The sequence below is a fragment of the Tamandua tetradactyla genome, chromosome 10 (genome assembly GCF_023851605.1).
Source record: "Tamandua tetradactyla isolate mTamTet1 chromosome 10, mTamTet1.pri, whole genome shotgun sequence".
NCBI lineage: Eukaryota > Metazoa > Chordata > Mammalia > Pilosa > Myrmecophagidae > Tamandua > Tamandua tetradactyla.
The window spans coordinates 5,845,061-5,871,021 of NC_135336.1; the positions used below are offsets into that span (position 1 = coordinate 5,845,061).

General features: G+C 38.9%; 1 protein-coding gene and 1 long non-coding RNA gene across 8 annotated transcripts in view; one reads left to right on the forward strand and one right to left on the reverse strand.

Moving 5' to 3' along the window:
- LOC143648189 (uncharacterized) overlaps nucleotides 1-25,961 on the reverse strand; it is a 115,011-nt gene that overhangs the window by 21,566 nt on the left and 67,484 nt on the right. For 5 of the 7 annotated variants that reach the window (XR_013158430.1, XR_013158429.1, XR_013158434.1 and 2 more), the window contains exon 4: nucleotides 16,058-16,219. This is a non-coding gene — a long non-coding RNA (uncharacterized LOC143648189). Of the gene's footprint in view, nucleotides 1-1,266; nucleotides 14,696-16,057; nucleotides 16,220-25,961 lie in introns of those variants that run through there. The other 2 variants (XR_013158431.1, XR_013158432.1) reach the window with 2 other exon arrangements.
- ADIPOQ (adiponectin, C1Q and collagen domain containing) lies at nucleotides 10,191-20,405 on the forward strand. The gene is made up of 3 exons (XM_077117845.1): nucleotides 10,191-10,324; nucleotides 17,620-17,841; nucleotides 18,724-20,405. The coding sequence occupies exons 2-3, from the start codon at nucleotides 17,628-17,630 to the stop codon at nucleotides 19,242-19,244; spliced, it is 735 nt and encodes a 244-aa protein (XP_076973960.1). The 5' UTR covers nucleotides 10,191-10,324; nucleotides 17,620-17,627; the 3' UTR covers nucleotides 19,245-20,405.

Consider the following 25,961-nt stretch of genomic DNA (forward strand, 5'->3'; position numbering starts at 1 on the left):
AAAGTTAGCTGCCTTTCCTCTGAAGAATTATACTAAATTAACTAAATAAATCCCCTTTTATTGAAAGCCAATCCATCTCTGGTGTATTGCATTCCAGCAACTAGCAAACTAGAACACCTTCTGTCTGGCAATTTTTTGCTCTCAGTAATTTAAATATGTCTTCCCACTTCATTCCTGCCTCTGTGATTTCTAATAACAAATCAGCACTTAATTTTATTGAGGCTCACTTGTATGTTACAACCTGCTTTTCTCTTGCAGCTTTCCTAATTCCCTCTTTATCACTGGCATTTGATAATTTGATTATAATATGCTGCAGGGTTCACATATTTGGGTTAATCCTGTTTCAAATTTGCTAAATGTCTTAAATGCATATATTCCTGTCTTTCATTAAATTTGGGATGCTTTCAATATTTATTTCTTTGACTATTCCTTTGCCCCTTTTCTCTCTTTCTTCTCCTTATGGGAGTCTCACAACGCAGTTTCCTCAGGCTCTGCTCACTTTTCTTTATTCTTTCTTCTTTCTACTTCTCAGGCTGGATGATTTCTGTTGTTTTATTTTCAAGCTCATTGATGCTTTCTTCTGCCAGCTCCAATCTACTGTTGAATTCATCTAGGGAATTTTCAACTTCTGTTACTGTGGTCTTCACTCCTCTTGGGCTCCTTTTCATAATTTCCATCTTTCTATTAATATTCTCTTTCAGTTCATTTGTTATTTTCCTGTTTTCCTTTAATTCTTTGTCCATATTTTCCTTTATTTCTTTGAGCACATTTATTCCATTTTTTTTAAAAAAGGAAGTTTTCTAGAATGGGTCAGATCTGATCCTCTTTCATTTATGGTTTCTAATGTTTTAATTTTCTTCTTTGCCTGGTCCATCACTTCCTGTTTCTTTGAATGCTTATAATATTTTGTTGAAACTTGTCATTTTGATATTTAGACTCTGAAGTGTCTGTTCTTTAAGTTTATATCCAGATAGTGTTAATGTAAGGCATTCCTTGAATGCCAGCAGATAACAGAAAAAGTCTTTTCAGATTGACTGGTGGAAGAGTTCTCCTTCAGAGCTTATCCACACAATTTCTTCAGAGGATATCTCTGCGCTAAATTGTAGGGGCCTTCCCATACCTTTCTGTGCATGAGTGTTATCTTCAGTGTGAGCTTGCAGCCCTGGGAATTCCTCCATTTACATGATTTTGAATGTCCCCTCTTCCTTAGGAAACAATTTCCTTATGGTTCTGGGCATTGCATTGTATGGCCTATAGCTAGCAACTCTTACTCTAGGCATTCACTTGACTGCTATCCTACAGCTCTGTGAGCTGCCTTTTACATTCATGTCAAGTTCTGGGACAGAGAACCCTTCAGGTCACCACCTTCAGGTGCCCAGTATATGCACAAAGGTTGCTCTGTTCCCTCTTAAAATGATAGGCTTTCTCAATGTCCCTGGTTAGCAGCCAGACAGAGCACAGTCTTGGTATGACTTTGGGACTAAAGTCATTCCGCCTTGTGCAATAGTCAGATTCTGCTGTAACCAGTGTATTCCCAGAAGATCACAAGAAAAATACTCATTATGCCAACCTCAAAGCTGTCCTAAAGTACTTCCCTGAATCTTTGGGTCTCGTAGTTTATCAGAAAGAGTGAAGGTCATAAAAGAATATGGGTTTTGCTGCCAGACAAGTCTAGGTTCAAATCTTGGACCCATACCTTGAGCAACTCATTTAACGTCATCGAATTCCAGATTCTTCATTTGTAAAATGGAGACAATCATTGCTATCTCCAAGGGAAAATTAAAGATGTTCATTCATTCATTCATTCAACATTTATTATTGCCTACCTTATGCCAGGCTCTATTCTAGGGAGTTAGGAGATACAACAATTGAGCAAGCAAAGCCCTTGTTTTCACAAGCAAGGAGAGACAGACAATAACACAAACCAAAAATAAAATAGACAAGAAACTGCTACAATGAACATAAAATAGAGAGATATAACTAAGAGTTGCTGCAGTTTCTCTTTGGTCCAAACTACCTATTAACTACATAGAGCCTCATTTTCACAGGCTCCATATCTAAGCCAATTCAAGTGAATGCCTAGAGTAAGAGTTGCTAGCTATAGGCCATACAATGCAATGCCCAGAACCATAAGGAAATTGTTTCCTAAGGAAGAGGGGACATTCAAAATCATGTAAATGGAGGAATTCCCAATGGGCCTTTGAAAGGGCCTTATGTCTTTAATCTCAGACTTTGCCCAAGAACATCCTGTTTCAGAATTTCTTGTAGAAATTGTTGCTGGGAACCCTGAGCCCTTGCTAGGGTCATGATTTAATTTATCAGAATTTGTGGCTTTCCAAAAGCTGGCTCTAATCTTGACCTTCAAAAACAGAACATGGGTTTACCAAGAAAGAATCCATGGCAATGAAAGTTGCTATTACAAGACTAAGCCTTGTAGGAATATCTAAGTGAGTGGCAGCCATCAGTCCTACAGGCTGCCCTCAGCTCACAGCTGGGTTCCTTAAGAGACAGATTAGGCATATATTTAAGATGCAGACAAAAGAAGACTTCACACAAATACAGAGTTATCTTTCAAAACATTATCCTGAAGAAGGTAGGCAGATGACAGATAAGTATATGGAAAGTTTTTCAATATCATATGTCATCAGGAACTAATGAGATACCATTATATACCTGTTAGACTGGCTAAAATCCAAAAATGGACAATATCAAATGTTGACAAGGATGCAGAGCAACAGAAACACTCATCCATTGCTGGTGGAAATGCAAAATGGTACAACCACTTTGGAGGACAGTTTGACAGTTTCTTAAAAAGCTAAACATTGTCTTACCATATGATCCAGCAACTGTGCTTTTAGGTATTTATCTAATTGAGTTGAAAGCTTATATCTACACAGAAAACTGTAACAAAAGTTTATAGCAGCTTTATTCATAATTGTCAAAACTTGGAAGCAATCAAGATGCCCTTCCATCAGTGAATGGACTAAAAAACTGTAAAATATATCCATCCAATGGAATGTTATTCAGCAACAAAAAGTAAATAAGCTTTCAGTCACAAAATGATATGGAGGAACTGTAAATGCATATTGCTAAGTGAAAGAATCCAGTCTGAGAAGACTACAGAATGTACAATTCCAACTACAAAAAGGCAAAACTATGGAGACAGTGAAAAGATCAGTCAGTGGTTTCCAGGGCCTTGGGGTAAGAGAGGACAAGGAAGAATATGTGAAGGATTTTTAGGATGGTGAAACTATTCTGTATGAAATTCTAATGGTGGATGTTTATTATGCATTTGTCAAAACCTATAAAATTACAAATCACAAAGAACAGAAATTCATATAAATTATGGACTACAGAGCACAATATTAGTTCACTAATGGCAACAAAGTATCACACTAATACAAGATATTAGTAATAGGAGAAAGTGACTGACTTCCGGGAGGATGGCAGAATAGGAGAGGCTGAGTTCACCCCAGCTCCGTGCAACAATGAGAGATAGTATAGAAAAAATAACCAGGACAGTGACTCCAGAGTGAGTGATCAGAGAAGGTTCTCTACCCTGTATAGGGAGTCCCTGAATGAAAAAGTAGAGAAATTGGGATGGAGAGAACTGGGTGAGTGTGCTCTGTCATGATTCCAGCCTACCCTCACAGCTGGCTTGGGAGATCTTCCCTTGCACCTCAGCAGCCAGGAATTCTTATGGGGAATTCTGAAGCCAGAAAACTTGCTCTCCCTGTGCACAAATACCATCTGGTTAGGGTAAAGTGCTTGCTTCCAACCCCTGCTATGGTCTTTTTTGGTGGAGACTGGGAACCCTCCCCCAGAGACAGGGATTTGCAAGGTGATGCTGGTCCAACAGTCAGCCACCAAGAGACTTGTTTGGGTCTTGATATTTCTCCCCTTCTCCCATGGAGGTCCATAGACTTCAGGCATGTGCAAATAGAAAGGCAAGGCTGAGGAAGCTGGCTGAACTGAATGCTGAAACAAGCCACAGACATTTCTGGATTGGCTATGGGCAAGGGAAGCTGAAATACCCAGTCCCACAACCTAAGATCACCCCAGGTGGGAGTCAGGGACCACCAGAACTATCAGGCACATAAGCAGGGTCTATGCTGAGAGTGTACACTGTCCATCCCCCAGCCCCACAGTTGGCAGCTTTCGATGTGCAGCTAGACCAGCAGCCCTAGCTAGAATCACACTGGGTCTCCATTCAGCTCAGCTAGCACCTGCAGTCAGGGAGAAGTGGGCCTGAGAAGAAGAGATGGCTCAAAGGTGTCATCTGACAGGAGGCAAGTATAGTCTGGCAAATTGCCTATCTACATAGCTTTCAATAGAACCTCAAGTAGAATTACAACCTCCCTATGAAGTCTGGGACTTGGTTTGGCAAGGAAGGACCCAATTCCAAATCCAAAAGGGGAATTTCAGTGCAAACACAAGTAGGTACAAAACCTTTGACAAGTGAAGGAAATCAACTTGCAAAATAACCTTATCAAGACAATCACATGCCCCCATTTGCAACAGAAGATCACTAAGCATGTGAAGATTCAGCAGATATGGCCCAGCCCAATGACCAAATTAAATCGTCAGAGGTGATACAAACTTGGAACAACTAATCAAGGATGTTCATAACAACATAAAGGATATCAAGAAGACACTGGAAGAGCTTAAAGTAGAATTTGAAAGAATAAATAGAAAAATAGCAGATCTCACAGAGATGAAATATACTGTAGACCAAATTAAAAGTATACTAGAGACACAAAACAGGAGATTTGAAGAGGTGGAATAAAGAATAAGTGAATTAAAAGATAGGACAATTGAACTTGAATGCACAAAAGAACAAATGGCAAGATGGATAAAATGGAACTAAATCTCAGGAAAATCTTGGGCAATATGAAATACACAAATATAGGAATTATCAGTATCCTAGAAGGAGAAGAGGGATAGGAAGTCTAGTTGAAGAAATTATGGGGCAAAACTTCCCAACCCATATAAAAGACATAAATATGCAAATCAAACAAGCCCAACAATTTCCAAATAGAATAAATCCAAATAGGCTTACCCCAAGACATACTAATCACAATGTCAGACCTTGAAGAGAAGGAAAAAGTCATGAACGCAGCAAGAGAAAAGAGATTCACCATATACAAGGGAAACTACATAAGATTGAGCTTGGACTCCTCACCAGGCACCATGGAGGTGAAAAGCAGTGGAATGATATATTTAAGATACTGATGAGGTTGACATTCAGCTAAGAATTCTTCATCCTGTCAAGTTGTTACGAAAGTACATGAAGGAGAGATTAAAATCTTCACAGACAAAGGCTGAGAGAATTTGCCAACAAGGGACCTGCCCTACAAGAAATCCTAAATAGAATTCTGACAGCTGAGAAAAAAGGCAGGAGAGGGCGGTCTGGAGGAAGGTATAGAATTGAAAGACTATCAGTAAGGGTACTTAAAGGATGAAAAGAAAGGGGGGTGGGTGGAATATAGATCTGACAAACAAAAACTAAAAGATAAGATCATAGATTCAAGAATTGCCCTTACAGTAATAACTCTGCATGTCAATGGACTAAACTCACCAATTAAAAGACACAGATTAGCAGAATGGATTAAAAATTATGACTCGTCTATATGCTGCTTACAAGAAACTCATCTTAGACCTAAGTATACAAATAGATTGAAAGTGAAAAGATGGAACAAGATGTTCTATGCAAGTTGTAACCAAAAGAAAGCATGAGTAGCCATACTGATATCAGATAAAATAGACTTTAAATGTAAAGATGTCATAAGAGACATAGAAGGACAATATATATTAATAAAAGGGACAATTTGTCAATTCATATATGTTTATGCCCCCAAGCAAGGAGCTCCAAAGTACGTGAGGCAAATATTGGCAAAACTGAAGGAAGCAATAGGTATTTCAACACTAATAGTGGGAGACTTCAATACACCACTCTCCTCTATAGGTAGAAAAACTAGACAGAGGATCAGTAAGCATATAGAAAATTTAAATAATATGATAAGTGAATTAGAACTAATTGATATATATAGAGATTGTCACACCCCCGAATATTAGGATATGCATTCTTCTCTAATGCTTGTGGAACATTCTCCAGGATAAATCATATGCTGGGACACAAATCAAGTCTTTATAAATTTAATAAAATTGAAATTATTCAAAGCATTTTCTCTGATCATGACAGAATTAAGCTGGAAATTAATAATCACCAAAGAACCAGAATTTTCACAACTGTATGGAGATTAAATAGCACACTCTTAAACAATGACTGGGTCAAAGAAGAAATTTGTAAATACCAGGAGACAAAGGAAAATGAAAATACAACATATCAGAACTTATGGGATATGGTAAAGACACCACTGAGAGGGAAATATATCACCTTAAATACCTATACTAAAAAAAAGAAGAATGAGCAAAAATTGATGATGCCCTATCTGCTCACATGGAAGAATTAAGGAAAGAACAACAAACTAGTCCCAAAGCAAATAGTAGAAGAGAAATAACTAAGATTAAAACAAAAATAAATGAACTGGATAACAACAACAACAAAAAAAAAAACAATAGAAAGAATCAACAAAAGTTGGTTCTTTGAGAAAATCAGTAAGATTGATGGACCCCTAGCTAGACTGACAAAGTAAAAAAAGAGAGGGTGCAAATAAACAAAATTAGAAATGAAGGAGGGGTTGTTACAATGGATTTGGAAGAAATTTTAAAAATCATAAGAGGTTATGAACAACTATTTACGAAAGAACTAGATTATTTAGATGATATGGACAAATTTCTAGAAACATATGAACTACTGACACTGGCTCTAGAAGAAATAGAAGATTTCAACAAACCACTCACAAGTAAAGAGATTCAATTAGTTATCAAAAATCTTCCTACAAAGAAAAAAGCCCAGGGCCAGACAGCTTCACAAGGGAATTTTATCAAATGTTCCAGAAAGAACTAATGCCAATTCTGCTCAAACTCTTCCCCAAAATTAAGTAAATAGCTCATTTCATGAAGCTAACATCACCCTAATACTAAACCAGGTAAAGATGCTACAAGAAAGAAAAATTACAGATCAATTTCCCTATTGAATATAGATGCAAAAATTCTCAACAAAATTTTAGCAAATCAAATCCAACAATATATAAAAAGAATTATATATCATGACCAAGTGGAATTTATACCAGGAATACAAGAGTTCAACATAAGAAAAATCAATTAATGTAATATAGCATATTAACAAATCGAAAAGGAAAAATCACATGATGGTATCAATTGAGGCTGAAAAAGCATTCGACAAATTCAGCATCCTTGTCTAATAAAACACTTAAAAAGGTAGGAATCAAAGGAAACTTCTTTGATATCACAAAAAGCATATATAAAAAACCCCATATATGTATTCCCAATGGTGAGAAATTGAAAACATTCCTCCTAAGATTGGGAACAAGTCAAGGATGCCCATTGTCACCACTATTATTTAATATTGTACAAGAAGTCCTAGCTAGAGTGATAAAGTATAGAAAGGAATAAAAGCATCTAAACAGGAAAGGAAGAAGCAAAACTGTCATTTTTGTAGATGGCATGATCCTATACTTAGAAAATCTTGAGAAATCTATGACAAAGCTACTTGAGCTAATAAAGAAAGTGGTGGATACGAGATAAATAACAAAAATCAGTAATGATTCTATATACAAGTAATGACCTCACTGAGGAAACAATTAAGGAAAAAATTCCATTCAAAATAGCTGCTAAAAAAGTCAAATATTTAGGAATAAACTTAACCAGGGTTGTAAAGGACATGTACACAGAAAACACTGCTAAAAGAAACCAAAGAAGATCTTAAAGATATTCCGTGTTTATGGATAGAGAGGTTGAATGTTGGTAAGATGTCAATTTTACCCAAATTGATCTACAAATTCAATGCAATACCAATTAAAATTCCAACAATCTATTTTGAAGACTTAGAAAAGCTAGTTATCAAATTGGTTTGGAAGGGAAAGAAACCTTGAACAGCTAAAGTTATCCTAAAAAGAAGAGCAAAATGGGAAAACTAACACTTCCCAACTTTAAAGCTTATTAAAAGCCACAGTGGCCAAAACAGCAGGGTACTGGCACAAAGATAAAAATATTGACTAATGGAACTGAATCGAGAGGACAGATATTGACCATCAAATCTATGGTCAATTAATCTTCAACAAGGCCCCCAAATCCACTCAATTGGGACAAAATATTCTTTTCAATAAATGGTCTTTAGAGAACTGGACATCAATAGCCAAAAGAATGAAAGAGGACTGCTATCTTACACCCTATACAAAAATTCACTCAAAATGGATCAAAGACCTAAATTATAAGAGCCAGTACCATAAAACTCCTAGAAGAAAATATAGGGAGACATCTTCAAGACCTTGTGATAGGAGGTAGCTTCTTGAACTTTACACCCAAAGCACAAGCTATGAAAGAAAAAAAAGAGATAAGATATTCCCTATCTTTCATTAAAAAATCATTTATGTTTTTGAAATTGCTCTAAAAAAGGGCTTATTTGGGTTTCTGTTTACCAGTTAGTGAGAAATAGGATCTGATCTTATGAAGTCTTGGTTCTCTCAAGCAGATTTCCTCATGTGGTTATATACATTTGAATTGGAATTTTTATTTATATCCTTGCCTCATTTCAAAAATCATTTAAGGTGGGATATATTGGGGTGGCAAACAGGCATGGCTGACATATGCCTATGTTTGCACATTAAAGGATAATTGCCAGTAATAATCTGAAGATTGTTCAAGTAAAATGTTCTCAGTATTAAAAAAATAAATAAATAAATGTTACTCACATAGGCTAGCGATTTTTACCTTGACCATATACTCAAATGCCCTGGTGTGCTTTAAAAAATATGGGTGCCTGGTTCCCACCCCAGAAATTCTGAATTAATTAGTCTTGATAGGACTTGGGCATTGGGTCTTAAAATGAAATACATACGGTAGAATTCCTTTTTTTGTTAAAGTGTACATTTCTGTGAGTTTTAACTCATATTGTAACTCCCACCACAAACATGATAAGGAACAATTTCAACATCTCAAATAAATCTATAGTGCTGATCATTTGAGGTCAGATGTTTCCTGGCAAACACTGATCTGGTCTCTGTCCCTATAATTTCACCCCATTTCCAGAATGTATGTAAATTGAATTATATAGTATATAGCTTTTAGGTATTGGGATTTAAAAAAAATTTCCGGGTGATTATAAGATGCACCCAAGGTTGAGAAACAGCATAGTCTTTATAGCTTGTTCCTTCAATTTGCATGACAGCTGCTTCTTTCTTAACTGAAATAGCAGGAACATTGGCTAGATACCCAAAGACATTTCAACATGGGATAAAATAATAATAATAATAATAATAATAATAATAATAATAATAGAAACTGTGTGGGGGCTCAGGGAGGTAGAGGTGGGGTGAATAGATGGAATTCCATATATTATCTTCTCAATTATTCTGTATCTCTAAAACTGTACTAAAAGTAAAGTCTGTTAATTATTAAAAAGTAAAAACCTTATCCTGAATTTTAGAACCAGTAAATCTTGAAAGATGGCATTCCAATGACACATTTATGAAAATCTTCTGTTATACTGAATTTGAATTACACATGGGTTGGGTCGCCATAATCTTTTAGACTTTAGGGCCTTTAAAGATCTTAATCTGACCATGCCCCATATCACCCCCAGAAACCTCCTCTTTCCTGAATCCTCAGAATTAATAAGACAGTCTTTCCCAAAACTGGGGCCCAGAGATGGCAAGTGGAGAATGAGTTCTATTTGTCATCCATGTCTGAACCACACGTTCTCACACTTAATCATGCAGAATACGCAGCAGTGATGCTGATAATTGGTGACCTGGCTTTTTAGGGCAAATCTATGGAGTGTAGGAGGGCATTTCAGTTATATGAAGAAGTTTCTTCCCTGGACACAGAAATATCTTGTGTTTTTGCTTGTGGTCTTGACCCTTGTCCCGTCTTCTGTTACTGTTGTAGGAGGCAAAAATAAGGGCCAAGGCCTGGAAATGGAAGCGTTTTGACTGAAGCTCCACTTGGCTTCCCAAACCCAAGCTGAGTTGCACTAGGCTCCCTAGGGTGGAGGCCTGAGGCAGCTTCCAGGGCCATTGCACCCATCCATTGGTCTCTGGCCCTCATCGTATGGCCAATAGGAAAGGCTGGCTGTGAGGTGGGGCCAGCAGGACCCTTGAGTACCAGGCTGCTGAGGCTGGGCCATGGCCTCTTCCTTCCATCCTGACTGCCATCTGCAGATCTGAGTCTACACTGGAGGGTAAGAGCAATTCTACTAAAGTTGCGGGCTGGGGGAGGTATGCCCTGTGATAGAGCCTCTAGCTGGGATGTGCCCGGGCTTACAGCAAGTCAGGAAAGCATTCAACACAACTGTGGTCAGTGAAGCTCTAGCAAAGGCAGAGAGGACTTGATCTTCTTCCTCAGTTTTCCCACAGGTCCAGGAGAGAACAGGGTTGTTCCTCCTGGTCAAAATGTCTGGGACCATCCTAAATTATGTCCATTTCACTTTCTAGCAGTGTGCCTACTAGGGAAAAAGGTTGGGAGAAGTGAAATGAAGTGGGAGAATTCCTTCAGGGATGGAGTGAGATTAGAGAAAAGAAGAAAAGGGGATAAATCACTTGAGCTTGACCAAGGAAATAAAGGAAGAAGCAGATGAAGAGAGTCAGCTTGGGGAAAGCTCTGACCTCCAACAGTCTGGAGTTTGGATCCCAGCTCTACCACTTGATTCTATCCAGCAAATAATTATTCAGCAGATTGTCTGCACCAGACATTGTATCATGATGTATAAAGACAAGTGGTATGTAGGTATGAGAGCATTTATACAGATTCAGAGCTATCTCACAGGGTGGCTGAAAGGTTCAAATAAGTTGGTATACAGCGGAAACATATGGAAAATCTTATTCTGAAAAGATATTTTCTGACAGAAGCAATCAGATCTGCCTGGAGTTTGCCAAGCCAATGCTGCATGCCCCAGTGAGCACTGCCTTTGAGACAGACTGGTCTTTTTCTGCCATGAACTCTGAAAATCAGAGTGGGAGGGATTTTAGGGGTCAGACTGGTCTCTTGTGGGTCAGAGGATGCGGGTTCCCAGTCTGGAGGGTTCTGGTTTTGGATCCAGCTTCACAGGGGGTACAGCCATCTCACTCTTAGCAAACGCATCAGGGATAGGCCAGGTCTTCCTGACGAGGTTGGGGTGTTGGGGTGGGGGCCCTTTGTGATAGCAGAATATGCCCAAAGGAGCCTGAAGGTATCAGCTTTGTTCTTTTGTTTTTTAAACTTTCTATTTTGAATTAATTTAAAACTTACAAGCAGTTGGAAAATACGAACTCCATACAGAGAAAGCTAACATAAAACCCACCACAAATGGATACCCAGATCCATGACCTTTTAACATTTCACCATTTGCCATATCATTTTATATCTATTTATCTATCATTGATCTCTTTCTTTCTTTCTTTCCTTCTTCCTCCTTTCCTTCCTTCCTTCCTTCCTTTCTTTTTCTTTCTCTTTCTTTCTTTCTTTCTTTCTTTCTTTCTTTCTTTCTTTCTTTCTTTCTTTCTTTCTTTCTTTCTTTCTCTTTCTTTCCTTCCTTCCTTCTTTCTTTCTTTTCTTCTTTCTTTCTTTATCTTCCTTCCTTCCTTGCTTCCTTTGTTCCCTCCTTCCCTCCCTCCCTCCTTCCTTCCTTTCTTTCCTCCCTCCCCTCCCCTCCTCTTCTCTGCCCTCCCTTCCTCTACCTTCCCCTCCCCCTCTTTGTTCTTGAAGCAGATTAGCAGAAAGTAGAACCCTGTAGTTTAATTGCCAGTGCTTGTTGCCTCCCTCCCTTCAGTCTGAGGACTTTCTTAATCAGGGATGCAGGATTTGCTCTTTGTTCTCTCTAAGGTGGTTGCAGGGACAAAATTTACATCTACTTCCATCTCAAGCTGGAGGGCCAGGAATTCCGTTTATGTGGAGCAAGAATGATCCAAAATGAAGTGGAGGAATGTTCCATTTTAGCAGTTGTTTGAAACTGCTATGAATGTTTGGGTATGTGTGTACGTGTATCTGTGTTTTTGTGTTGGGCAATCTTCCTGGGAACCAAACAGAGCTAAGTTGATTCCTGGTTCTTCCATTTATTGTTAGATCGCACCATGTGAAATTGCCAATGTCTAACCGTTTTTTTACCTTTAAGATGGTAATGTTATTCACTTAAACCAAATAGTTCTAACATCTTACACAAGCATCTTAGCTTTGACAAGTCTCAGATTATTCTAGACAGTGAAGTCAAAATCAGGTAATGGGGATGATAAATGAAGTAAAAGGTTTTCAAAGTGCCTTATGCAATTATACTTTAAAGTGTCCCTGCTAATTTAAAGTGTTCTCATGTTTCTGATCTCATATGAGCCCATTTAGCAGATTTGGAAGTTGAGTCTTTTTTAGAAACTCCATGCAGTGCTTTTCAGAGGTAGTGCATTGTGACGGAATGCTCACTGGTTTGGAAGTCAGAAAAACTGGAATTGCTCAGGATTGTCTCCTTAGTCTTTTCATTTCCTCATCTCTAAGATTGGGGTCATTTTTCTAGGTGCATGGATCTCTTGTAAAGATGAAAACAAATAATGTGTAAACGCTCAGCATTGGAGCTGGCTTCTATGGTTTCTAGTAAACACAGCCCTCTTCCTTCCCCTCACCTCTCTATTTGTAAAAGCAGGGCTGAGAGAGATGATCTTTGGGTTCCCTTTTGACTCTGACTCTCGAGGATTTTGTGAACTCTGCTTTAATGCCCTTTGCTGCTGGGGAAGTTGGCACCAGGTTTGGTGACCTCTTATCCCATATTGCTTTGTTTCCTTCCAGTCTCAAAGGAGACCCTGTTCTTGGATTTTGCAATATTCTGTTGTTGCCAGTGGAATTTCAACAGGTCGAAGTGGAATTTCTCATACATTTTAATATATGAAAATGAGAGACCATAACATGGCTCTTTAGTATCAGGAGAACATCATGGTCATCCCCTTATATAACTTTAATAGCTAGTATATTCATGCTTGAGCGAGGTTACTATGAAAGCAAAGTGTAATAGAAAGAACTCAGACATTAGATTTCAAATCACACCTCTTTCCTTTTATTTACTTTTATCCATGGACAGTAGTTATTGAAATTTTCTGGCCCTTGGATTTCTTTTGTGAAAATTGAGTTCCACCTCTTGGAGCTGTGGGGATGAAATAAAATTAAAAGGGAGAAGGACATTCAGTGTGTGGCTCAAAGTATGTGGTCTATATCTTTTCCTTTCACTTAAATGTGTGAAACACTTTGTACTTTACAAAATAATATTTTATATCATTTGGTTGTCACAACAATATTGTGGAAAAGGCTAGGTAAGGATTAATATAAAAATTTATAGGCAAAGAGAATGAGATCCAGGTAGGGGCAGATGAATCATTCAGCATCTAGTGGTGGAGCTTAGACTAGAAATAAGTTCACTTGTATCATATCCAGGAGCTCTTTTCACCCTATTTAAATAGGGATTTAAATAAGGAAACTCTCATTTCCCCTCCAGATGGAGCAGAATATCAAAAGGCAGCATGTGTGACCATGGTGGATATTTCCTCCTATAAAATCTATGCCAGCGTATCCTTTATTGAGCTCTGGAAGACTAGAATTTGATTTCCAGCTTCTCTGCATTTAGCTCTGGGATCTTAGACAAGATGCTTAATTTCTGTACAACCCATTTCCCTCCTCTCTAAAATGGCTACTAGCCGCAGCTAACATCTATTGAGCATTCACATATGCCAGGCCTAGCTTGAAGCATTTTGCATGGATTATATTGTTCAATCCACCAACAAACATATAAGACAGAACCATGTTACAGGTAAGAACAAATTGTTTGCATCCAGGTCCTAATGGATGTAGAAACTGTGCCTCTTTCTCTACCCAGTATGTCTCTCGAAATGGTTGAGAGGAATGAATGAGATATTAAATGAAGTCAAGACTTTGCAAAAGGCAAAAAATTATGAGGTACTTTGGATTTAGCTTCATGGTGCATATAAAAAGTTTCTTTGTAGTCAACATTGAGTTAGATTATAGTCCTCAATTTTATTGAATGATTATCTCCCTTACCTAAATAAAAGTCTTTCAAAATTAAAGTGTTACAATTGCTTTGTGTAATCAAAGAACATACACAAGTTTGGGATGAAATATTTTGAAATTCAGCTCCCCTGCATTGACTTTTAATTGTTATCTATTGCTGGTTTTCTGTCCAGAATTAGGTTATAAGACAACTTTCTTCAACTATAACCCATTCTTAGCATCAGAAACTTCTAGGACCATGTACTCATCTCTGTCCCCTTTGTAGAACCTCCATCTGCACCCACTGTTTTGGAGCCCAGACTGGTTGTTCCTGTTAGTGGAGAAATCTGTCCACAATACTGAAAGTATTGGGTATGGGAGAACAGGACCTTAATATTTAAAAAAGGAGGAACAACAAGAGAATTATAGAGTCTTTTTGACTCTGTGCTGTCTCCAAAGAGCTGAGAGTAAACCCCAATCACACTTTAACTTTGGTGCCCTCTTTAGCTGCCTCCACCAGTTCACATATGCTATAGTCTCCCCTCCAGTCTCTGTGGAGAGGAAGATTGCCTCATAACTTCTTCCCTCTTGGTCCCTGGAGAAGAGACACAGAAATTCCCAGAATTATTCTCAGGATTCGTATTACTAAATCTACAAGGAGAAAGGGCAGAAGTGACAAGTAGTAGGAACGTTTAAAGATATATGAAAGTCTTAAAAGTCTCAGAACAAGCATTCTCCCTAAATACAAAAAGGGTTTTGCTGGCAGCTTCTCTTTGTCTTCTCAGCTAACTCACCTCTTCCTTCTTATCTTGGGGCAAGCCAAGTGTAAGGTCTCATTTTATTTCCAGTCCCCTTTGAGACCATACTCTTGAGCCCTCCAAATCCAGTCAAGGTGGCAGAGGTACACATAGGTGGTAAGTGTGGGTTTTGAATGGAGACTGAAGACTACTAAGGGGACAGCACATATGTCTGCCGCTGTTTGTGCTATCTCTCCTCTTTCTGTCAGTCTCGTTCTCAATCACTACTTAATACATAAGATCATATTAAAACTCTATATTTGCTAAATGATGCATTAAATCAATAGGGAGGGAAAAAGTAATCAAAAGTACTTAAATAGCTAGTTTGCAAATATAGGAACATCCAATTATTTGAGTACCTTAGATCACAGTTTACACCAAAACAAAAACAAAAACAAGGCAAGAATGGATTAAAGAATGAATTTTAAAATATATCAAGCAATATAAAGCATAGAAAAAAAAATCAAGCAATATTTACCAACTCCTAGCATGGATGAGGATTGTTTACCAGTTAGAAAAAAGAAAAAAAAACTATCAACAGAGTTGACTATATAAAAACAAAAACTTTTGTATTTCTAAAAATCAGGAAACACAAAAGTATAATTTGCAAACTAGAGAAAATAGTCACAGTATGTATGAAACGTATTACTACAAAAAGCTCATGCAAATTGATTAAAAAACACCTTAATCCCTAACATCAAAGTGACAAAGAGCACTAACAGATAACTCATGAACAAGGAAATAAAATTAGGAAAGAGGTTTTCCTTTAGTAAAATGTCCATCTCACTCATGATTAAATAATGTGAACTAAAGCAGCAAGATAGCATTTCTTTTGCTCACTTAAACTAACAAAAATTTTTGTTAATAATATCCAAAGCTGGTGAGGGTAGTTAAGACAGACCCCCTTATACCCATGCTAACATACTTATTGGGGTCAATATATCATTGCAATTTCACAAAAGTTGATCATGAACCTTAAAAATGTTCATTCCTTTTGACCCAGTAATTTCATTTCTGGGAATATGTTGTGAAAGAATAATCTCCAATTTTGGGAAAAGCTTGGAATTGGCAATTGTCTTATGTAGTTTCAACATGCTTATATTACTACTTATAATTACTCCACACCAATATATTATATATATATGTTTTGGTAATGTCACCTGGAGAAGGTAGTACTGAACTCCTGGTCGTGGGACATAGGAGGGGATCCCGGCATCAGGCACATGTTTGGGGGTAAGATTGCCAATTGGGAACTTTCCTGCACCCTTCGCAGAGGTATCTGTCTTCTGAAGCCAAACACACTTCCGGAGACCTTGTGTAATCTAAAGAAAGACAGGCAAACTCATGAAAAAATAGTGACTGTTTAGGTGGTTTATCCCAATTTGTTTTGGAATCAGATTCTTGGGATAAACCACCTTTCAACCCTCTCAGAGAGTCTTAGTGGTGCCTCTGACCCAGATCCTAAGTCCCGTTTCCCTGTTTTGGTGCTTTTTCTGAACACCCTGCTGAGAGAGGAATGGGAAAATGTGGGACCTAAAATTGCTCAGTCTATCAGAGGCAGTCTCTGGGAAGGGACCAGAGGGAGTTGTGGAGGGAAGATTCTGAGACAGAGTCCCTGAATCACCTGCACCACTCAAGCCCCTTGCTAAGGCTTCCAGCTTACAGAGTTCATATACACCCTACTCTCCCTCCCTCTTCTCCTCTTCCTTTCTTCCTTTTTCATTCTTTATACATCCTCTTTTTTTCTTCTTCCCTCTGGGCCTCTCTTGTGCTTTCTGTTTTTCATTATACAAATGTTTACTTAGCCCTTTCTCTGTGCTGGTAGTGTGTGAGGCACTGACCCCTAGGTGCCTGCAATTTAATAAGGGTGATGGGCAAACAGGTCAAGAATTAAAGCAGGGTACAAGAAGTGCAATAATAGAGCTAAACTGGGGGAACACAGAGGAGGAACAATGAAGCCAGTTGGGGTTGGAGGAGAGCGAGGTTTCATGTAAGAGGCAATATTCATACAGTCCTCTGAAGGCTGTGTAGGAATTGGACAAATGAGGAGGTAACTAAGGGTGTCCCAGGCAAAGGGCTAGTGGATTTCTCTGGTTGTCTTTTTAACTTAAGGTGAGGTTCTGCAAGTGTGTGTGTGTGTGTGTGCGCGCGTGTGTGTGCAATGCGTGCATGTGTGTGTATGTGTAATATGCCAAAATAGTCAAACACATGACCCAAAAGAGGGGGATATTGAAAGTGAATGGGAGAGAAAGGAGGAAGAACTGAGACAGAAAACAAGAGAAAGGAAGGAGAAAAGAAAACGTGAGGAGCCTGAGAGAGAGAAGTTGATTAGAGTTGAAATGGCATGATCTGCATCATTCTTAGAAAACTCAAAGGATGAATTCTTGGCATGTGACTCTTGAGCTTTGCTTGTTCTTGGTTCCATGCATAGATACAATGTGGGGGAGCGGGAGGAGTGCTGTCCTTACCCCCATTGAACTCACAATACTGCTGAGGAGAGACTATGCACAGGCCATAATGCCAAATATTGCAAATTTCAAAGAAGATAGAGATTGGGCTGAAATAGTCAGGGAAGTTTTCTGCAAGAGGTGAGTATTGAGAGAGCAATTCCTAGAAATGGATTCTGTTGAGATGGATAGAACCCTGCTTAGATCCTAATTGAGTGTACTGCATGGGGTTTTTCTTCCTCTCCCATGACTGACAGTGCAGATGTGCATTCCAGGACTCAGGATGCTGTTGCTGCAAGCTGTTCTACTACTGTTGGTTCTGCCCAGTCGTGGCCAGGATCCCACAGAACAGGAGCCTGGAGTTCTGCTTCCCCCACCCAAGGGGGCCTGTACAGGTTGGATAGCGGGCATCCCAGGGCATCCTGGCCACAATGGGACTCCAGGCCGTGATGGCAGAGATGGTGCCCCAGGAGAGAAGGGTGAGAAAGGAGATCCAGGTAAGATCAAGATCTTTGGCTTCTCCCACCACAGACCACTCTCCTGGATAGAGGATTTCCAGGGCTTTAAGTGGGCATTGCTATTGGCCAACACACAGGGAAGAAGTGAAGCTTTTTTTAATGTGACCCATAAGCAACCTGAAGTAGGTTCTGGGTTGGTCATCCAGTGGTGAGCATAGGTGGTACCTCTGTAACCAAATACCCATTGACTCTGCTCTATCAGCATCCTCTTCCACATCCCCTTTCCTATTTCCACTCTCATCCCTATTCCCCATATGTTCATATTGCTATTCCCCTTCCTTTCTATTTGCTTCCCATTCCATTTGATGACATTCAACTGCACTTACTGCATACATCTTGCAGGACACAGATTTTCTCTTGGAGAACCCTTGGCCTAGTTAAGAAGATATGTCTAATGCATCAAACTGTTAGAGTCCACTTCAGATATGCCAAACTGAATATGAACAAATGCCCAAAGTATGAAACAGAGAACACATTCAGCTCTGACCTGGGTTAACAATGAAGGCTTCAAGGAGGAGACAGGGATTAAGCTAGGCCAGATAGAAGAAAGAAGGTATCCTAGACAGAGGGAGTAGAAGAGCAAGAATAGGATGGATTGAGCCAACAAGGTGAAGGGTCCATGATGGGGACTTATAGGAGATGACTGGAGATGAGCTTATGGAGTCTGCTGGGTTATGCTATGGGGGATATAGAAGGCAGAGGTGACATTTCTTTCCATTTGGAAGCTGCCATTGGTCCCTTACTCTGTAAGTAGAGCAGGTTGTGGGTGGTGATGACCGGAAAAAGTGCTTCAGGATATAAGAACCAATTTTTGGCAGGGGCTCTGTTTCCTATGGTCACTGAGGTCTTCTTATACTCTAGGTCTTCTTGGTCCCAAGGGTGACACGGGTGATACTGGAGTGACTGGGGTTGAAGGCCCCCGAGGTTTTCCAGGAATCCCAGGCAGGAAAGGAGAACCGGGAGAAAGTGCCTATGTATACCGCTCAGCATTCAGTGTGGGACTGGAGGGCCGGGTCACCGTCTCCAATGTTCCCATTCGCTTTACCAAGATCTTCTACAACCAGCAAAACCACTATGATGGCACCACTGGCAAATTCCATTGCAACATTCCTGGTCTATACTACTTTACCTACCACATCACTGTCTACCTGAAGGATGTGAAGGTCAGCCTCTTCAAGAAGGACAAGGCTGTGCTCTTCACCTTTGATCAGTACCAGGATAAGAATATCGACCAGGCCTCTGGCTCTGTGCTTCTCCATCTGGAGATAGGGGACCAAGTCTGGCTCCAGGTGTATGGGAATGGAGAGCATAATGGGCTCTATGCAGATAATGTCCACGACTCTACCTTCACAGGCTTTCTTCTCTACCATGACATAGATTGATCATGATAATTCAGAGCCTCCACCAGGCCAAATAGCCTGAAAGTCAATCAAAGTACAGCTGGCAGGTTTAAGCATAAGCAGGAGACTGATTCTATTTATCTAGCTGGAGGGCTCTAAACTATTCATTCATTTACTGTTCATTTATTCATTCATCCATCAAATACTTTTTTTTTCTAATCATATACAAAGTTCCCAGTCCTGAAGGAGACATGTTCCCTGGCTTCAAGAATCTCATTATGTAGTGTCAATAATAAGATAATAGTGACATTTTCTGGGCAGCTTCACATACATGACCAGATAGCTGACCTCAAGAATGTATTTGACAATGTTTCCATTGTTTCTCTTGAAGTTCATGCCAACTCTCTGAGGTAGGCAAGGCACATATTATTCTCCTTCCTTTTATAGTTGAGGTTCTGAAACTGAAAGAATTAAGTGAATGGCTAATGTCATAATGACACTAAATAGCAGAGCTGGAAAGTAAACCTAGGGCCTTGGACTTTTTTAGAAGTACATGGCCTTTTGGGGGGCATTGGTTAGAGGTTTTTGTCCACTTGCCTGAGGGCCTCTGAATTTGCTTTCATCAGGAGTTGTTTTCTTCCCAGTAGAGTCTCCTCCAAAGAAGGTGTTTTATGACTAGGTCCCACCCAGCAGGACTACTCAACATTCCTTGCCCTGCTCTCCATATAACTTATCCCTACCTGCAGAAATATTTTTATTTTAGGAACCCCAGGGCTTTAAACACATAATCCTCTTTTCCACTGAGGTTAGGGATGATTATGCTTTCCAGAGCACTTGAAGAATTTTCCCTCAAGGAGGTAGCAAGAGCCTGAAATGGAAAATCCAAGAGGGAATTCCCTGAGTTCCAGCAGAGTCTAGGAAGACCTGAATTTATTAAGAATTACAGTTGGTTGATGGTGGCAAACATCCTCTCAGGAGACAATCGCTTGAGGGATGATCCTTTTCAAAGGTTTTAGTGAAAGCAGAGTTAAGCATTAAATATAAATACAGAAATGGAAAACCTACTTTTGCTCACAGTTTTATTTCTGGATGATTCTCTTTTGTATATGCATTGCTACTCATTAAATGATGATTATTCAGACATATAAAGCTTTATCTTTTAAAATGCTTGCATGTCATTATTTTATGCTAATAAAGATACTATCCAGCATTAAAAGTAAAAGCACATCTTCTGTTTGTTTTTTTTTTTCATTTTTGAAGGAGAAAGTCATGGTGTGTAGAAAGGGATGAAGAAGTCAGAGTAAACATTTTGCTAATCAATATTCTATGTTGCAAATGACAGAAAACCCAACTCTAACTTAAGAAAAGGAAAATGTTCATTTGAATTATGGAAAATACCAGAGTTATTCTGTCTTTAAGGACTCTTTTCTGTCACTCCTTCGTCTCTGTATTCCACAGTATAGGCTTCACCCTCAGGCTACACACAGTGCAGTTCTAGGTATCAAAATACACCTTAAAGTCAGGTAGCGTGAGGCCTCCTCAGGATACTTTTAGCTATTCAGTGCACCCTGCCCCTCAAGATAAGTTTGCTTATTGGTTTTTCTATTTCTGAAAAGTAAGTTGTTGGGATTTTGATTGGTATTACATTAATCTGTAAATCAATTTAGGTAGAATTGACATCTTAACTGTATTTAGTCTTCCAAACCATGAACACGGTATGCCCTTCCATCTTTTTAGGTCTTCTGTGATTTCTTTTAAGTTTCTTGTAGTTTTCTTTGTATAGGTCTTTTGTCTCTTTAGTTAAATTTATTCCTAAGTATTTTATTCTTTTAGTTGCAATTGTAAATGGAATTCGTTTCTTGATTTCCCCCTCATGTTGTTCATTACTAATGTATAGAAACAGTACAGATTTTTGAATGTTGATCTTGTAACCTGGCACTTTGCTGTACTCGTTTATTAGCTCTAGTACTTTTGCAGTGGATTTTTCAGGGTTTTCGACATATGGTATCATATCATCTGCAAAGAGTGATAGTTTTACTCTTCCTTTCCAATTTTGATGCCTTGTATTTCTTTTTCTTGTCTAATTGCTCTGGCTAGAACTTCCAACACAATGTTGAATAACAGTGGTGATAGTGGACATCCTTGTCTTGTTCCTGATCTTAGGGGGAAAGTTTTCAGTTTTTCCCCATTGAGGATGATATTAGCTGTGGGTTTTTCATATATTCCCTTTATCATGCTGAGGAAGTTCCTTTTTATTCCTATCCTGTGAAGTGTTTTCAACAGGAAAGGATGTTGAATTTTGTCAAATGCCTTTTCTGTATCAATCGAGACGATCATGTAGTTTTTCTGCTTTGATTTGTTGATATGGTGTATTACATTAATTGATTTTCTTATGTTGAACCATCCTTGCATACCTGGGATGAATCCTACTTGGTCATGATGTATAATTCTTTTAATGTGTTGCTGGATGCGCTTTGCTAGAATTTTGTTGAGGATTTTTGCATCTATATTCATTAGAGAGATTGGTCTGTAGTTTTCTTTTTTTGTAATATCTTTGCCTGGTTTTGGTATGAGGGTGATGTTGGCTTCATAGAATGAATTAGGTAGCTTTCCCTCCACTACAGTTTTTTTGAAGAGTTTGAGCAGGGTTGGTACTAATTCTTTCTGGAATGTTTGGTAGAATTCACATGTGAAGCCGTCTGGTCCTGGACTTTTCTTTTTGGGAAGCTTTTGAATGACTGATTCAGTTTCTTTACTTGTGATTTGTTTGTTGAGGTCGTCTATTTCTTCTTGAGTCAAAGTTGGTTGTTCATGCCTTTGTAGGAACTTGTCCATTTCAACTACATTGTTGTATTTATTAGCATAGAGTTGTTCATAGTATCCTGTTATTACCTCCTTTATTTCTGTGAGGTCAGTGGTTATGTCTCCTCTTCCATTTCTGATCTTATTTATTTGTGTCCCCTCTCTTCTTCTTTTTGTCAATCTTGCTAAGGGCCCATCAATCTTATTGATTTTCTCATAGAACCAACTTCTGGTCTTATTGATTTTCTCTATTGTTTTCATGTTCTCAATTTCATTTATTTCTGCTCTAATCTTTGTTATTTCTTTCCTTTTGCTTGCTTTGGGGTTAGTTTGCTGCTCTTTCTCCAGTTCTTCCAAGTGGATAGTTAATTCCTGAATTTTTGCCTTTTCTTCATTTCTGATATAGGCATTTAGGGCAATAAATTTCCCTCTTAGCACTGCCTTTGCTGCGTCCCATAGGTTTTGATATGTTGTGTTTTCGTTTTCATTCGCCTCGAGATATTTACTAATTTCTCTTGCAATTTCTTCCTTGACCCACTCGTTGTTTAAGAGTGTGTTGTTGAGCCTCCATGTATTTGTGAATTTTCTGGCACTCCGCCTATTATTGATTTCCAACTTCATTCCTTTATGATCCCAGAAAGTGTTGTGTATGATTTCAATCTTTTTAAATTTGTTGAGACTTGCTTTGTGACCCAGCATATGATCTATCTTTGAGAATGATCCATGAGCACTTGAGAAAAAGGTGTATCCTGCTGTTGTGGGGTGTAATGTCCTATACATGTCTGTTAAGTCTAGCTCATTTATTGTAATATTCAAATTCTCTGTTTCTTTATTGATTCTCTGTCTAGATGTTCTGTCCATTGATGAGAGTGGGGAATTGAAGTCTCAAACTATTATGGTAAATGTGTCTATTTCCCTTTTCAGTGTTTGCAGTGTTTGCCTCGTGTATTTTGGGGCATTCTGGTTCAGTGCATAAATATTTATGATTGTTGTGTCTTCATGTTGAATTGTTCCTTTTATTAGTACACAGTATCCTTCTTTGTCTATTTTAACTGTTTTACATTTGAAGTCTAATTTGTTGGATATTAGTATAGCTACTCCTGTTCTTTTCTGTTTGTTATTTGCATGAAATATATTTTCCCAACCTTTCACTTTCAACCTATGTTTATCTTTGGGTCTAAGATGTGCTTCCTGTAGACAGCATATAGAAGGATCCCGTTTTTTAATCCATTCTGCCAGTCTATGTGTTTTGATTGGGAAGTGCAATCGATTAACATTTAGTGTTATTATTGTATGGGTAGTACTTTCTTCTACCATTTTGCCTTTGGGATTTTATATGTCATATCTAATTTTCCTTCTTTCTACACTCTTCTCCACACCTCTCTCTTTTGTCTTTTCATATCTGTCTCTAGTGCTCCCTTTAGTATTTCTTGCAGAGCTGGTCTCTTGGTCACAAATTCTCTCAGTGATTTTTTGTCTGAAAATGTTTTAATTTCTCCCTCAGTTTTGAAGGACAGTTTTGCTGGGTATAGAATTATTGGTTGGCAGTTTTTCTCTTTTAGTAATTTAAATATATCATCCCACTGTCTTCTCTCCTCCATGGTTTCTGCTGAGAAATCTACACATAGCCTTACTGGGTTTCCCTTGTGTGTGATGGATTGCTTTTCTCTTGCTGCTTTCAAGATCCTCTCTTTCTCTTTGACCTCTGACATTCTGACTAGTAAGTGTCTTCGAGAATGTCTATTTGGATATATTCTCTTTGGGGTATGCTGCACTTCTTGGATCTGTAATTTTAAGTCTTTCATAAGTGTTGGGAAATTTTCAGTGATAATTTCTTCCATTAGTTTTTCTCCTCCTTTTCCTTTCTCTTCTCCTTCTGGGACACCCACAACACGTATATTTGTGCACTTCATGTTATCATTCAGTTCCCTGAGTCCCTGCTCATATTTTTCCATTTTTTCCCTATAGTTTCTGTTTCTTGTCGGATTTCAGATGTTCCATCCTCCAGTTCACTAATCCTAACCTCTGTCTCTTGAAATCCACCACTGTAGGTTTCCATTGTTTTTTTCATCTCTTCTACTGTACGTTTCATTCCCATAAGCTCTGTAATTTGTTTTTTCAGACTTTCCATTTCTTCTTTTTGTTCATTCCTTGCCTTCTTCATATCCTCCCTCAATTCATTGATTTGGTTTTTGATGAGGTTTTCCATGTCTGTTCATATATTCTGAATTAATTGTTTCAGTTCTTGTATCTCATTTGAACTATTGATTTGTTCCTTTGACTGGGCCATATCTTCAATTTTCCTAGTGTGATTTGTTATTTTTTGCTGGTGTCTAGACATTTCATTACCTTAATTAGTTTATCTGTGGATTGCTTTCACTTCTCTTACCTAAGGTTTTCTTGCTAGATGAGTTTTTTGTCTATCTGTTCTTTGACCTTCAGTTCAGCTTTTTCTGGACCTCTAGCTTAGGTTTTGTTTAACAGAGGATAATTTTTCAGTTCTTGTTTTCTTGTTTCTTGCCCTGCTTGTATGCTGCCTTTTCCCTCCCCACCCTTAGGGTGGTCTACGTAGGTATTACAGCCTCTAGCCGGGTTTTCCCAACTAAACTGGCCACCTATCAGGGAGAAGGAGTCACCTGAGTCAGTTTTCCCTGAGGGTGAGACCCAGCAGGTTAAAAGACTTTCCTGTGAAGTCTATAGGCTCTGTTCTTCTTATCCTGCCCAGTACATGGCGCTTGTCTGCCTGCAGGTCGCACCAGCAAAAGATGTTATGGCTCCTTTAACTTTGGAAGACTCTCCCTGCTGGGGACATGGTGGAGACAGAGGAGAGGTTGTAGGCTGGTTTTAATGGCTTCAAATTGCCAAGCCCTGGGGTCTAAATTCCTTGAGGGAGGGATTCCACCTGTGTTGGGCTTCACCCCTCCCCTAGGGAAGGCACAGGTGGGAGACAGCCCTGAAAGCAGCCCGTTTCTGCCTATGCCTGGGGCAGTTGAAGCCCAAGAAGTCCCACTGCTGAACCCAGAGGCTGCCAAATCTCCATAGAAACACCACCACTAAAACCTCCGTTTCCTCCCTTTTCCTCTTTTTCCATGAGCCCAGTGAGCGACCTCTGCCTTGACTAGGTTTAGAGTCTCTTTCCTTTCCCTCTGGAAGCCACCTGTGGGGGAGGAGGGCTGGGTGCTGGCCACCTCGGCTTGGGGAACTCCTGGTTTTGGGGAGGCTCACAGCTGGTCCAGCTGGTCCAGACTGGGGTACACTGCGTGTCCAGTCACTGACGTGGCTCAGGGAGCTGTTCTGTACTGTTTCTGGTTATTTAGTAGTTGTTCTGGAGGATGAACTAAAACACGCACAGTGCTAAGCCACCATCTTGGCCCGTCCCTGCTCTTTTCTGATTGTTATTTGCATGGAATATCTTTTCCCAACCTTTCACTTTCAACCTATGTTTATCCGTGGGTCTAAGATGTGTTTCCTGTAGACAACATGTAGATGGGTCCTGTTTTTTTAATACATTCTGCCAGTGTATGTCTTTTGATTGGGGAGTTTAATCCATTAACATTTAGTGTTATTACTGCATGGGCAGTACTTTCTTCTACCATTTTGCCTTTTGGGTTTTGTATCGGATATCTAATTTTTTTTCTTTTTACCTTTACTGATAGTCTTCACTTCTATACTCTTCTCTACACCTCTCTCTTTTGTCTTTTCTTATCTGTCTCTAGTGCTCCTTTTAGTATTTATTGCAGAGCTGGTCTCTTGGTCACAAATTCTCCCAGTGAATTTTTGTCTGCAAATGTTTTAATTTCTCCCTCATTTTTGAAGGACAATTTTTCTGGATATAGAATTTTTGGTTGGCAGTTTTTTTCTTTTAGTATCTTAAATATATCATCCCACTGTCTTCTTGCCTCCATGATTTCTGCTGAGAAATCTACACATAGTCTTATTGGGCTTCCATTGTATGTG

What these genes read in the sequence shown, in the direction of transcription:
- ADIPOQ (XM_077117845.1), top strand. Translation starts at nt 17,628, where the DNA reads ATGCTGTTGCTGCAAGCTGTTCTACTACTGTTGGTTCTGCCCAGTCGT. An exon ending in GGGTGAGAAAGGAGATCCAG is followed by an intron (nt 17,842 to 18,723) that starts GTAAGATCAAGA and finishes CTTATACTCTAG; the next exon opens with GTCTTCTTGGTCCCAAGGGT.